The sequence below is a fragment of the Meles meles genome, chromosome 2, assembly GCF_922984935.1.
Source record: "Meles meles chromosome 2, mMelMel3.1 paternal haplotype, whole genome shotgun sequence".
In the NCBI taxonomy this organism is placed as follows: Eukaryota; Metazoa; Chordata; class Mammalia; order Carnivora; family Mustelidae; genus Meles; species Meles meles.
In genome coordinates, this window is record NC_060067.1 from 113,925,672 (window position 1) to 113,937,980 (window position 12,309).

The window sequence follows — 12,309 nt, forward strand, 5'->3', positions numbered from 1 at the left end:
TATTACCTGTTCCCAAATTAGGGCAGAGAAAAACTAAGCTTGTTAATCTTCAAGAGCAAAATAGAAGTCAGAAATATTAAATGCTGGGGCACCAAGAACAAAGAGAGAAAAAGAGGCTATAAGAGTCTGGTGGTGCAAGGCACATAAGAAGAGGGTATAAAGTCACTGAAGGGAAGGAGCAAGGAGGAAGAAGAAAGCAGGAAAGGACAGGGTGCCTTCAGCTTTTCCTTGCTTCTTGACCATGAAAGGGCCAGAGGAGTGAGAAACAAGGTTCTTAGAAAAGATGGATATTGCACAAGGAGGGCAGAGTCAGAGAAATGAACTCCAAGTGCACAAATAACCCTTGGTGCTAGGGAGGCTACACATCCATGTGGTCGAATCAGAGAATCACAAAGAGCAAAAATGAGTACCAACCTCAGGATACTGGCTACTTCTGGGACTGATAAAGGGGAATAAAATAGGGAGAAAGCAAAGGGCTATCTTCAACACAAAGAAGACCAGATAAAAATAAAGCAAACTGTTGACTTTGTCCACATATAATTGTTATATGAGTGCCTTACTATTTGTTATACTTTTATGTACATATATTTCATTTAAGATATTATAAATAAGAGCTCAGCAGGATCAGGAACAAGAAAAATGTACATTTCAAGAGTTAAGGGATAGACAGGTTGGTGGATAAGGCTTTGAAGAGCAAAAGACATCTAAAGAAAGTGGAGAAAAGTACAGAGAAGATGGGTTTCTACCAAGGAGAACTGAAAATAGTCCATCAAAAACATGGATGTCACATTCACCATGGAAGAAACATGATCCCTCTCCTCCCTTCCCTTGAAGAAGGTTTGGAAATATATGTGCGAAGGGCTAAAGACAGAAAAACTGAGCTTAGAGAACCACGGGGATAGGTATTTTTGTCCACATATACTTTTATAATTAACACTTCCACTAAATCCCACATGGCTTTTGTCCCTGTTAATGTGAGGAGCAGTATAATAAAGATTTCCCTAGAACTGGAAAAACATAAAAAAGATCTGAACAAAATAAACTAAATTGATGTCAGGCACACTCCTCATCAGGAAAAAAAAAATGATTTAGAATCTTACATTAGTGGGTGTTTTTCTTTATGAGCTTTAGAGACAATGGGCTGGGGCAGGATTAAATAAAAAATAAAAACACCTATAATTTTCTGAGTGAAAAACAGTAATTTGGAAGAATCAGAGAATAAGGCAAATCAATTAAGGAGAAAACGGGTTCCCCCTTCTGGCTTAGTATCATGACAAGATCTTAAGCTCCTGTAGAAAACAAAAATCTGAAAAATGTTCCAGTAGCATCAATTTTATGGCTAACCATACCCGAGTAAAACTCTTCAACCTTGCGTTTGATGGTGTTTGCAGAAGAGAAGCATCAGCAACTACACCATGTGGAAAAGACACAACAGAGACCAAAGGTGGAAGAAGAGAGGAACACAGCTCCTTAGAATCCCCAGATGCTGTGAGTGACATGGAGTTCCCTACAGGAGTAGGCAGGATTAGGGGTGATAAAGGACAATTTTATTTGAGTCTCAAAATGCAGGGTGCCCTCAGCTAGGATTCCATAAAGAGGTATGAAAACAAACTTCGTATTTCTGATCAAAGTCCCTCGGATGATGAAGAAAATGCCACCATGGTGACATGGGAAGTCAACAGCCATGAACAAAGGGTCTTCAAGTGTACACGCACCATACACGTTAGTGGCTCTTCTCCTCCCGCGGGGACACAAAGTGAGTGAGAGTTCTCAAGGCAAGTGCTCTAGGCAGGGGGAGGGCGGCAAGGAAGACAGACAGCGTGAGACGGTGACAGACAGAAAAGAGAAGAAGAGAAGGAAATTAAATGATACAAAACTAAGACTTGCCTCCTCTGAAGGTGACAAGGAAGGCTTAAAAAGTAGGGGACAGTGGAAGCGATGGGACCTGCTGGGAGACAGATGTTGTCACTGACGTAGTTTAGAACTTGGGCACAGAGTTATCATTTTAGTTGGTTTTATTGTCTATAGACAGTGCAACTCCCTACCTACCGCGTACACTCAGGTGGGCTTCCGGCAGTGTCCACCTGGGTCTGGCCCTGGCGCCCAGAGTGGCACGTGTGCCTCGCTGGTGTTAAATTAACCAACAGAGGGAACTGCAGAGCTCCTATGAATCCAGAAAGGCTGAAAGTAGAGCTTCCAGCCAGGAGCCGGTGAGGCCTGGAGAAAGAACGTGGGCAAAAAGCACGAGACTAGGGAACAAGGTGTGCCTCGTGCTCTCAGATGCACCAGAGGAAAGGAAAGCAAAAGTTCTTTATGTTGGTGGTAGAATATAATAAAGTGGATTTTTAAAAATAGAGTCTTTGTCTTGACTTTGTTTTGAGTTAAATTTTTCATGTCAGTTAAACCTCCTTAAGTATAAATGCATAGCAGGAATTCTTGCAAGAAGAATCAAGTAAAGGAGAAAGCCACTGGTTCAGCACAGTGCACTTTCCCACTGGACCATCAGCTGCAGGGAGAGTTGCGTGAAAGTCACACGCTGAGCCCACAGTGGGCATGAGTGACTAGCTGGGGAATCGAGGCGTTAGCTCCCATAAGGCAGCTCTACCTCGGTGAGCCTTGGCACACATATGGGTGGTCTTCTCCTGGGTGTTGCTGGTTGTCTAAAATGGAGAGAAAAAAGGGGGAGAAAGGGAGAAGGGAGGTAAAAAGGTAATAGAGAAAGAAGAGAAGCAAACATCGTACACCTTTAATAAGCTACAAAGCTTTTTAAAAAATAAGAACTGAGCTTTAAAGAACAATGAAAGAAGGCCAGGGGACAGAACACCGGTGAGGGCGCCACTGGTTTGTTCCAGGCTTGAAACTGAGCTCTGAAATTAACTCCCCGTGAAAGACACCAGAGACTACAGAACCTTCTCCTATGCAGACTGAGCAACCATGAGAGACTATCATGAGCCTCCAGAAGAAGGGGCTGTGCGCACCCCCTGGTGTTTCTTGGATCATCTGGTAAGTGGCTGTGCTGCTGATTGGCTGCCCTCCACTCTGCCCAGTCAGATGCTAACCAGTGAGCAGAGTTTTCTGCTGCACTTTCGAAAGGACTCAATGCCTCAGTGATTTCTGAGAAACAGAACTCTAGAACTAAAGACCCTTCAAAAGAAAGTGCATAGGGCTGCAGAAACCTTGACTGAACGTGCTGACCCAGCCTCTAATTCGTTTAGTCCTCGGCCTCTGGAGACTCTTTAGGCGTATCACTTTTTGAAAATGCCACTAGGTACACAAAGGGGAAGCATGGCTAGTAGTCAGGGCCTGAGAAAGACGCTGGAGAAATGCTCTGCCCTCTGGGCTGGGCCACCCCACCTCCTCAGCTTTTGAACAACCTGACAATCATCAGCTGCGAGATCTGTGTTGCAGATCAGTCTTTGCTGTAGTTTTTCTATTTAAAAATTCATACCGGAGAAGCCCTAAACCAGGACTTATGTTCCCCATAAGAAAATATGAATTCTGACACTGGAGAACCAGTGGGGTTGCTTGATCCTCCAAAGTAAAAAGATCTCTGAGTTCCTTTAAGGGACTGAACAGGTCACTGTTTTCTCCTCCCCAGAGAGATCTGGGGTTAGGATGATGTTTGCTACAGCATCCCCTGGACTAAATCTCTGTCGGGCAGGAAATACATCACCACTTACATCATTTTCGAGAGAGTGCATGAAAAAACGCATACGGGATTAAAAAAAAAATTACATAAGCAGGAAATCTCTAAAGTATAGTCCGCTCTCCCTGTGACTCTCAACTTCCCTGGAAACCTCCCAGAAATTACTTAAAAGCCTGAGAGAACACTTACCATGTAGAGACCATGGTAAAGATTCAATTCTCACAGGAAGTTCACTTATGAAGTCCGAGAACTCCACACTGGGTTAGTTTTGACCCCATCTGTAATCAGATCTCTAACTATCTCTGTGTGTGCAGTGCGCTCAAACAGGAAAATCAGGAAAAGAATGAAAACCAAAGAAACATAAAAGGCAAGGTTTAAAAGGGAGGCTCAAACATCGAGAAGAGCAGAGTTCCTTTGAAACACAGAAAATAAAATGTGAAAAGGACCTCTGAATTTATCAAAGACAACCTCCATTTAATGGAAGGAAACTGAGGCCCAGAACAGTAAGTGGCCCACAGCTACTCTCTAGCCATATGAGGTCTGTGTCTCCAAAAGCCAGTTTCCCATCCAAGACAGTATCCTCAAGCTTTTCTCTCTTGATGAATGGTCAATATATGCCAAACATATCTCTGAATTTCCCTTAAAAAATTCCCCTCCACTTCCTAGAATCAGGGTTTGCATGAAATCTCAGAGGTCATTACGTTCATTCTCCTTACATTCAGCAGAGCTGAGTTTCAGAAATATAACACTCGCTTCCTTGTTTGTTTTAAGGTCTATAGAGAAGGAAAGTTCTCATTTACTTTGATATTGCCAAGATGTATCGATTCAAAACAATGTGGAAATACCTATTACGGGTAATTCACTAGGTCATGTCAAATGGGAAATACATTAATTAATCTGGCCTGGACCTCGCTCTCAAGATGTCCAAGGACAAGTAGACAAGAGGAGGCTTGCGCTAAATACTTACAGTATCAGGCAGACAAGGGCCAGGAGATTACTGCAGGAGTAGAGAAGATGATGTCATTATTCCTAGCTGGGGGATGGGTAAAGGGACCTAAAGGCAGCTTTGAGACTGGATTAGGGTACAGGGAGAAGCAAGGGAATTCCAAACTATAGACTGTTCAATCAAATGCAAGGCAGTAGCAAACAAGGAATTCATATGGAGAAACACAAATACTTCCGTTTTGCAAAAGAAAGCATGTAAGTTGGAGGGTTTACAAGATATAAAACTAGGAAGGTAGGTTTAACCCAGACTGCTAAGAAAAGATGCTTTTTCTTTCTTCAACCTGTAGTTCATGGGGAGTCATTCATCTGTCCATTATACATAATTTTGAAGCAACGCCTAAGTAATGGGCACCAAGGAAAGGCACTAGGGATGTAAATTTGAGAAAAAAACATGGTATCCACCTTCATGGAACATATTCTTTATTGGGAATGACAGAGACGTAGGCAATGATCATTGGACAAGAGAGTGAGAAAGGTCATGACAGTGTGCCCAGGGTCACAGGGAAGGGCAGAAGGCCAACTAAAATTCAGACTTGGAAGGGAACAATAGGAGATATCCCAAAGGAAGAAACTGTGAAGATAAACAGTAGTTTACCTAAACAGGACGGGAAATGCTGGGTATTCATGTAAAGTTAAAAGCATGTTAAACACATTTCAAGGGACACCTGGGTGGCTCAGTTGGTTAAGCAGCTGCCTTCGGCTCAGGTCATGATCCCAGTGTCCTGGGATCGAGTCCCACTTCAGGCTCCTTGCTCGGCGGGGAGCCTACTTCTCCCGCTGACTCTGCCTGCCACTCTGTCTGCTTGTGCTCACTCTCGCTCCTCTCTCTCTCTCTGACAAATAAATAAAATCTTAAAAAAATAAATAAATAAACACACTTCAAGGTGTGTTTAGACTATAAACTATATTTAAACCCCAAGCTATAGGAAACTATGAAATTATCTTGCCATCCAAAATTACATTTAAAGAAGATAAATCTGGCAGCATGATGGAGGGGGAAAAATGAAAACAGGAAAAACAAAGAGCAGGTAATAACAAAATGCTTTACTTCAGAATCTAGAAAAACGACCGAGGACCCAAACAGAACGAAGTTCAAATGGGAATGTCACAGAGACAGAATTCATTCAACTGAGCAAACCAAAATCTTAAGGAACAAAGGAAATGTCAGGCACCTTGCATTTTAGAATGGATCAACCAAAACTGGGAGCAAGAAAGAAAAAGCAGACCCAGCAGGAAATCTAGCAGTGGGGAAATATGTAAGAGGTACACAGAGAACAGAACCCACAGAGAAAGAAAGTGAACCTGGAAAAAAGGCACATCAAGAAAACAGCAGGAAGAAAGGTTTGTACTCTGTGGAAGGTGGAATGACAAAAGGAAAGGCTCCTGGTGACAAAGACCAACAGTATCCCTCAAAGAAAGCAGCTCAGGAGATGGGAGCAGAAGACACAAAATCACAAGATATTACGAATTACTGGATTGTGAAAGCTGATTACTCTTTGGAACTCTCAAGAAATTTAACATGGGAGGACAGAAGAGAGGCTGATTATGTAAGAAGAATCATGGGAATTTTTTTTTTCTTTTTTTGTAGAGGAGATTGTAAACAGCTATAGGTCAGAAAAAAGAATTCATGAGAGAGGATTTATTCATCTTATTGGCAGTCGGTTCTTATTTCTAGCTGAAATCTATAATCCAGATCATTTGATTTTAAAGATGAGAACATCTAATTTACCATCCTTTAAATGGTGAAGGCCTTCCTGTATTTTGGGCCTGTTATTAAATCACACCTCAGCCTTCACCTCTGGGTAAAAATACCAATCCATTAGTCCTTTCTCATAAGTTTTATTTTCCAAATGTTTAATCATCTCCATGGCTTTTCCTCTGTGCTCTTCTCCATATTTTAACAAGTCTTCTTTGGGATTAAAAAGAAAAAAAAAAAAAAGAAGAGGATGCAGCAATTTAATAAAGGCTAAGCCTAGACTGGGTTTTTTTTAAAAGGCAGTTATAGGATGATCCCTCTATGCCAGTAGTTTGCAAACTCTTTGTTTTGCCTTCAAAGAAAAGGAATCATTTCTTCTAATTAAGTCCTCTGCAAGATAGAATGGGCCGCTCCCTTCAGAAGGAGGGTGGGCAAAAGAGAGCCGAACCCACTGGGCAGGCCCCCTCCCCATTCTGTAGAAGTTACTGCTGTTGCTCCCAGCAACCTGGGGTCTAAAATCACTGTTTTGTGACACACGCTGGTGTATGCGTCCCGGTGTCATATTCGCTGTGTAAGTCACAGTGTAGCAGTGCCGAACGCTGAGTGTACGGTTTGTTAGTTTCTCAGAATATCTATGCAAGTTATCTTTTTTTATATCATGTAAAAAAAAAACCTGTCTTTATCACTATATAACACATAGATCTATACTAAAACCTTTTCCTACTTATAAATGCTAAGCAGAAGCCTCGCCAAATCATCCCAGACACGAGGGACCTCTTTTCTAAAGAGCTGAATGAGAGCAGCAAACCAAATGCAAACTCTGGAAGCCAGGTCACTGATGAGTGCAGACACCACAGGACACAAATACATGTTCCTTCAAATGAACGTTCCTTTTTCCCCTCCCAAGAAATGTCATCATTATTAAAACTCCTTCTCTACTAAATACCCTAGAAGCACCACGCTCCAGAATGCACAAGCTGTACAAAGTGATAGAAAAGAATCACACAGAGTCTATTTGTTCACTTTGGTACTAACCTAATAAATTTAACAGCCAGGCCCAGGTCAGCTATACAACAAGTTCCATTTTTCTTCACCAGGATGTTCTTACTTTTCAGATCTCGGTGGGCGATTGCCGGTTTGCCTTGGGTGCTAAAGATTTCTGTGTGTAAGTGACATAAGCCACTGACAGAAGAATAGGCCAGCTTCAGCATCGATTTCGTATCGAGGGTGGTGGACTTGAGGTAATCATAGAGTGAACCGTTTTCATGATAGTCTGTGATTAGGTACAACTGGGTCCAGGACCCTGTCCCTTTAATATCTGCAGCAATGAACCCTAAAAGGAAGAAAGACAAAAAGGTTTGAACCCAAGCGTGTTCTGAACAATATCAAGGATAATGTATAACCCCAAACGTCATTCTTTGTCACGGGTGTCTTTGTTGGGCATTTCATTCGGCTTTACGATTATGCCCATGACAGTATTGAATTATTAAAACCAATTAAAGGCAATCAAAACAGTAGAGGGAGAGAGCATTAAGAGTCTGCACCTGAAAACATGATCCCTTCCTGATCGGTAATTGATATTTAAGTTATTTTTATGGTCACAGTAAATAGCTCAGGCATCGTAGTTATACATAAGACACTGTTTACAAAACAGGGTCTTGAGTCGGGGCACACACGCTTTCCACTTGAATGATTCAGCTATATCATTGCTAACTTGAGAGATTTAAAAAAAAAAAAATAAAACTCAGTTCTCCATATATAAACTCTGGCTATATATAAACCCTGCAGATAAAACCTCTAGAACTTTTCACAACATTTAACTGTGTGCTCCTTCAAATCCCTAAGAAACCCTAAGAAATACTGGTGTTACATTTGCATTTCCTGTCCCTGAAGAAAAACACGGTCCATTTCCAGCCCACGAATCATTCACAGAAGTGCCTTAGTCATTCCTCCTGTGAGGTCTCCCCTTAGAGGCCTGTGACGTTCTTGGGCTCAGGCCAGGAAGCCAACGTCTATATATTTCATAACAGGTCTAGACAGATGAGTTCATGGGCAGATGTGAACAGAAACTGGAGGAAAGCGAGGGAACCCTGAACACTGCCACACCGACTCACCCAGAATGTTTTCATGCCTCATCAACACTGTCTGATATATTTCTGTCTCTCGGAACCAGCTGGCTTCCTCTGTGGTGAAGAACACTTTCACAGCTACCTTTTCGCCACGCCACTTTCCCATCCAAACTTCCCCATAGCGACCTTTTCCAATCTGTTTCACCATCTGAATCTGCTTAGCTATAGTCCTTTGGACCTGTTAAATCCCAAAACACACTGTTAGTGTATTCACAGCACTACAGATTTGTTTAATCTTCTTTTTTTTTTCCTCCAGAGAAGACACAATTACTGCATGCAAATATATTTAGCTGGTAGTTTTTCTTTATATAGACACGTTACTTGTATTTATTTATTCATTTATGTTGCCCCCTTTAAATGTATTTGAGACTGATTGTGGGTTCTGAATGTTTGAATTATTGCTTCCACATTAAATATTTCCTCTTACCTATTATAATATTCGCGGGAGGGGGAAGCCCTGAATGGGTTCACAGTCATTGTCAGAATAGAATACTTTTCACTTCCACTTCTGCAGTGGGACCCTCTGAAGGGACTCATCCACTATGCGCTTGATTGTGGATAAAATACAATGAAACAAAATTGTAATGCATTGTTGGACACCCCCCCAAAATAAAGGGAATCTCCCAGTAGAAAGGGGAGGAGAGAGGGGGAAGGGCGGGGAGAGGGAGGGAGGGAAGAGCTGAGGTTAGAGCAGGGAACAGTAAGCATTAAGAACCCACAAAAAGCTAGGCTGCTACCTGGGAGAGGAAGAACACCAGCACTGGGATCTGGAATCGAAACCCTGAGCTCCTTAAAAGTAAACAAACTGAACCTGGGCTTCAGCATGAAGCTGGGACCATGGAGGGACACTAAATTTGCCAGAGGTTGGTAGCACACCATGGCTCCCAGCAAAAACAAAGACAAATCCTCTCCTGAGAATCTTATTGGCCACCACTGCGGCCAGATGCATTAGATACCTTGAAGGAACTCTTGCCACCACACAACTTGATTATGGTAAAATATAAGAAATAAAAAACCAATGAATTATTGACCTCACGAAGGAATACAGGAAATTCCCCAAGGCAGGGAAGAAAGGGTTAGGAAGGGGAGGGAGGGAAGAAGAGGGGAGGGGAGGGGAGAGGAGGGGAGGTAAGTACGTGGAGGGAAGGAAGTAAGCTAGAGAGGAAAAGAAGACCCCCCCCCAGAATTCCTTAAACCAAAAGGAAACGGCCACTATAAATGAGAGTCAAGAAAAACAACCCAAGGAGGTTGAACCCCATCAGATTACAGATACTGGAATTCTCAGCTATAGAATGCCAAGGGACACTATATGCAATATGTAAAGAAACAGAAGGTAAAATGAAAAGAAGGAAACTGCCAGAAATGGTTGAAAATTAAACGATGAAGTGGAATGGTTACTTGCCATGGTCAAGAACGTAAACTGGACAGGTAGAGGAAAAAGAGGTTAGATTTGGAGAGCAAGTTAAGCTGGAAGAGTGCTGTGAAGACTTACAGAGAGAGAGAGAGGCAGAGCAAGAAGAGAGAAAACAGGTGAGGAAGTGGTCTGCAGGTCAAACGTCCCTTTATATAGGATTGCAGCCCACCCGCACTCACAGCAGAGTATCTGAAGAACTCCATGACTGACATGGCTGAATCCTGATGACAACTGGCCTAACTCGGGAAGCATATATAAAGAACCTAGCACAGAACTCTTAGAAGATCTGTTCAGAAAACTGGAATGCACTCTTCGCAGAGATACGCTCCCCATCAAGTAAAGCTGCAGTGTTTCCTTCTGTTTTTACACTTTGAAGGACTATGTGACCGACACTGAGTCCACCCAGATAACCCACAGTAATCTCATCTCAAGGCGAGCTGACCAGCAGCCAGTAAGTTTCCTTTGCCAGGTAAAATAGCAGATTCCGGGAATTAGGACGTTTGGGGGGTCATTAGCATGCCTACTGCAGATGTCCACCAGGGACGGTGGGTCCTGTATTTGCATAATAGATGATTTTATTAATTCAAGAGGTAATACTAACCACTGCCAGAGCCATTAACAGCACCAACATCAGACTGAAAGCTTTTTGGGAAAAGATAAAATCTTTTTTTTTTTTTAATGTTATCTTCTTAAAAGAAGGATTAAAAAATCAAAAAGCATTGCTGACATGTAATTCAGCCACTTAGTCTGAAGGAAGTAAGGAACAATTTAGGAGCCAACATGCCATACAAGGAAATGTTCAGTGTATTTCCATTTTCCAAATGGGGGAACAGAAGCATCAAGAGCACTGAGCACCAAGAAGAGGAGAGCCAAATCTGCTAGCAGTTAAATTACGGACTTGAGAGGAAACTTCCCACATTTATTACAGAAATATTATATTTAATTTACAGATGTTACAAAGCATTGCTTATGTAAATCTATGGAATATTTCCTAACACAAACAGTTTTGTATTTGCTTCTTTTCTAGCGATAATATATCGTCTTATAATTTAATGAACATACTAATGGAACTGGCAACACTTGAAAGACTAGGAATTTATCTCAAAGATAAAAAGTGTCACTAAATTATATTCAGAAATTTAAAGTATACTTTTGGTTTAAGGTTTATCGTAACATCTAAGGAGGAAAACACTGGCAAACAAGCAGGTTTCAGTTCCGAGAGCATAAACATCTGATTTATTAATACTAGAAAGGATTTTCATATTTGTACTTTTCTTTTTAAAAAAAAATTACAAACCAGGTTTCTAAATGTGAGAATTGTATCTGCTATATATTAAATTGCCAAGAATAAAAAAATTTGATAATAAAAACTTCTACATTAAAAAAAAAAATCTACATCCTAAGTAGTATCAGTTGGCTCGTAATGACTACCTCACTACTTGTTTTCTGTCCTATCACCCAGCGAAGACATATTAATCAAAGAGAACATTGTTTTACTTATGCAAGAGGGGTCAGGCCTAGGGATCTGCTGCACAGCATAGTGCCTACAGTTAACAGCAGTATTCTTAAAATTGAAAGAGTAGATCTCACATTATGTGTTCTTACATGTAAAATAAAAAAAGAACAAAAAATAAAGAGGGCAGAAGGAAACTTTTGCAGATTATGGATATGCTCATGGCATAAGTTGGGGGTATAGTTTTTTTTTTATCCCCAGACTCTTCCAGCTGCACACACCAAATACATACTTCTATACATTAAATACATATAGGTTTCCTATCTCAATAAAGTTATAATTCTTGCCTTGAGATTAAAAAAAAAATTTTTTTTAGTACTAAAATAAAAGGTCACCAAAACAATCAAGTAAACATGATACCCAAAGTCAGAACCAGACAATAAAGATGAGGAAAATTTAAAAAAAAAAAAAAATGAGGGAAATCAATCTTAAGAGTTTGTGAAGGAAAATAGTTCCATTAAAATTGTTATTTTCCATCCCATCAATCTTTTTGCATGGTCTATAAAGGAACCAAATGCTTTTTTCATTAAAACAAGTGCCTTGGATGTGTTCTATGTTTTCTTCAAGGTTGGCAGTGCGGACCATCAGAAAATTAAATCTCTCATGAATGGAAAAGCCAGGACTTCGCCCTGAAACATAAGCTCTCCAGCTGAAATGCAGTATTCTTCCCCTGTAGAAATACTCAGATCCCAGTGGACTGTAATACTTTTGCCTTCAAACACCAAGCCAAAGTTCGGTAATGCTATCCTTACTGAAAACAGAGGGGAGATGGTCCCACGTTTACTGTTTTCTAATCTGCTCCTCATCAGAATGTCTAACCATACACTTACATTAAAAAACAATCACCTTACCCCCAGTATGTCAAAATGTTATCAGGAAGCCCTGCATCTGAGATCTGATGTCTAA

At 41.1% G+C, this 12,309-nt stretch overlaps 1 protein-coding gene across 3 annotated transcripts in view; it reads right to left on the reverse strand.

Annotated features, from left to right (window-relative positions):
* The window catches only part of BMPR1B (bone morphogenetic protein receptor type 1B), a 161,784-nt gene that overhangs the window by 12,473 nt on the left and 137,002 nt on the right, over positions 1–12,309 (reverse strand). For all 3 annotated transcript variants that reach the window (XM_045998455.1, XM_045998454.1, XM_045998453.1), the window contains 2 exons: positions 8,462–8,654; positions 7,383–7,680 (listed from right to left, as the gene is read on the reverse strand). In XM_045998455.1, the coding sequence (XP_045854411.1) occupies positions 7,383–7,680; positions 8,462–8,654 (491 nt within the window). The remainder of the gene's footprint in view (positions 1–7,382; positions 7,681–8,461; positions 8,655–12,309) is intronic.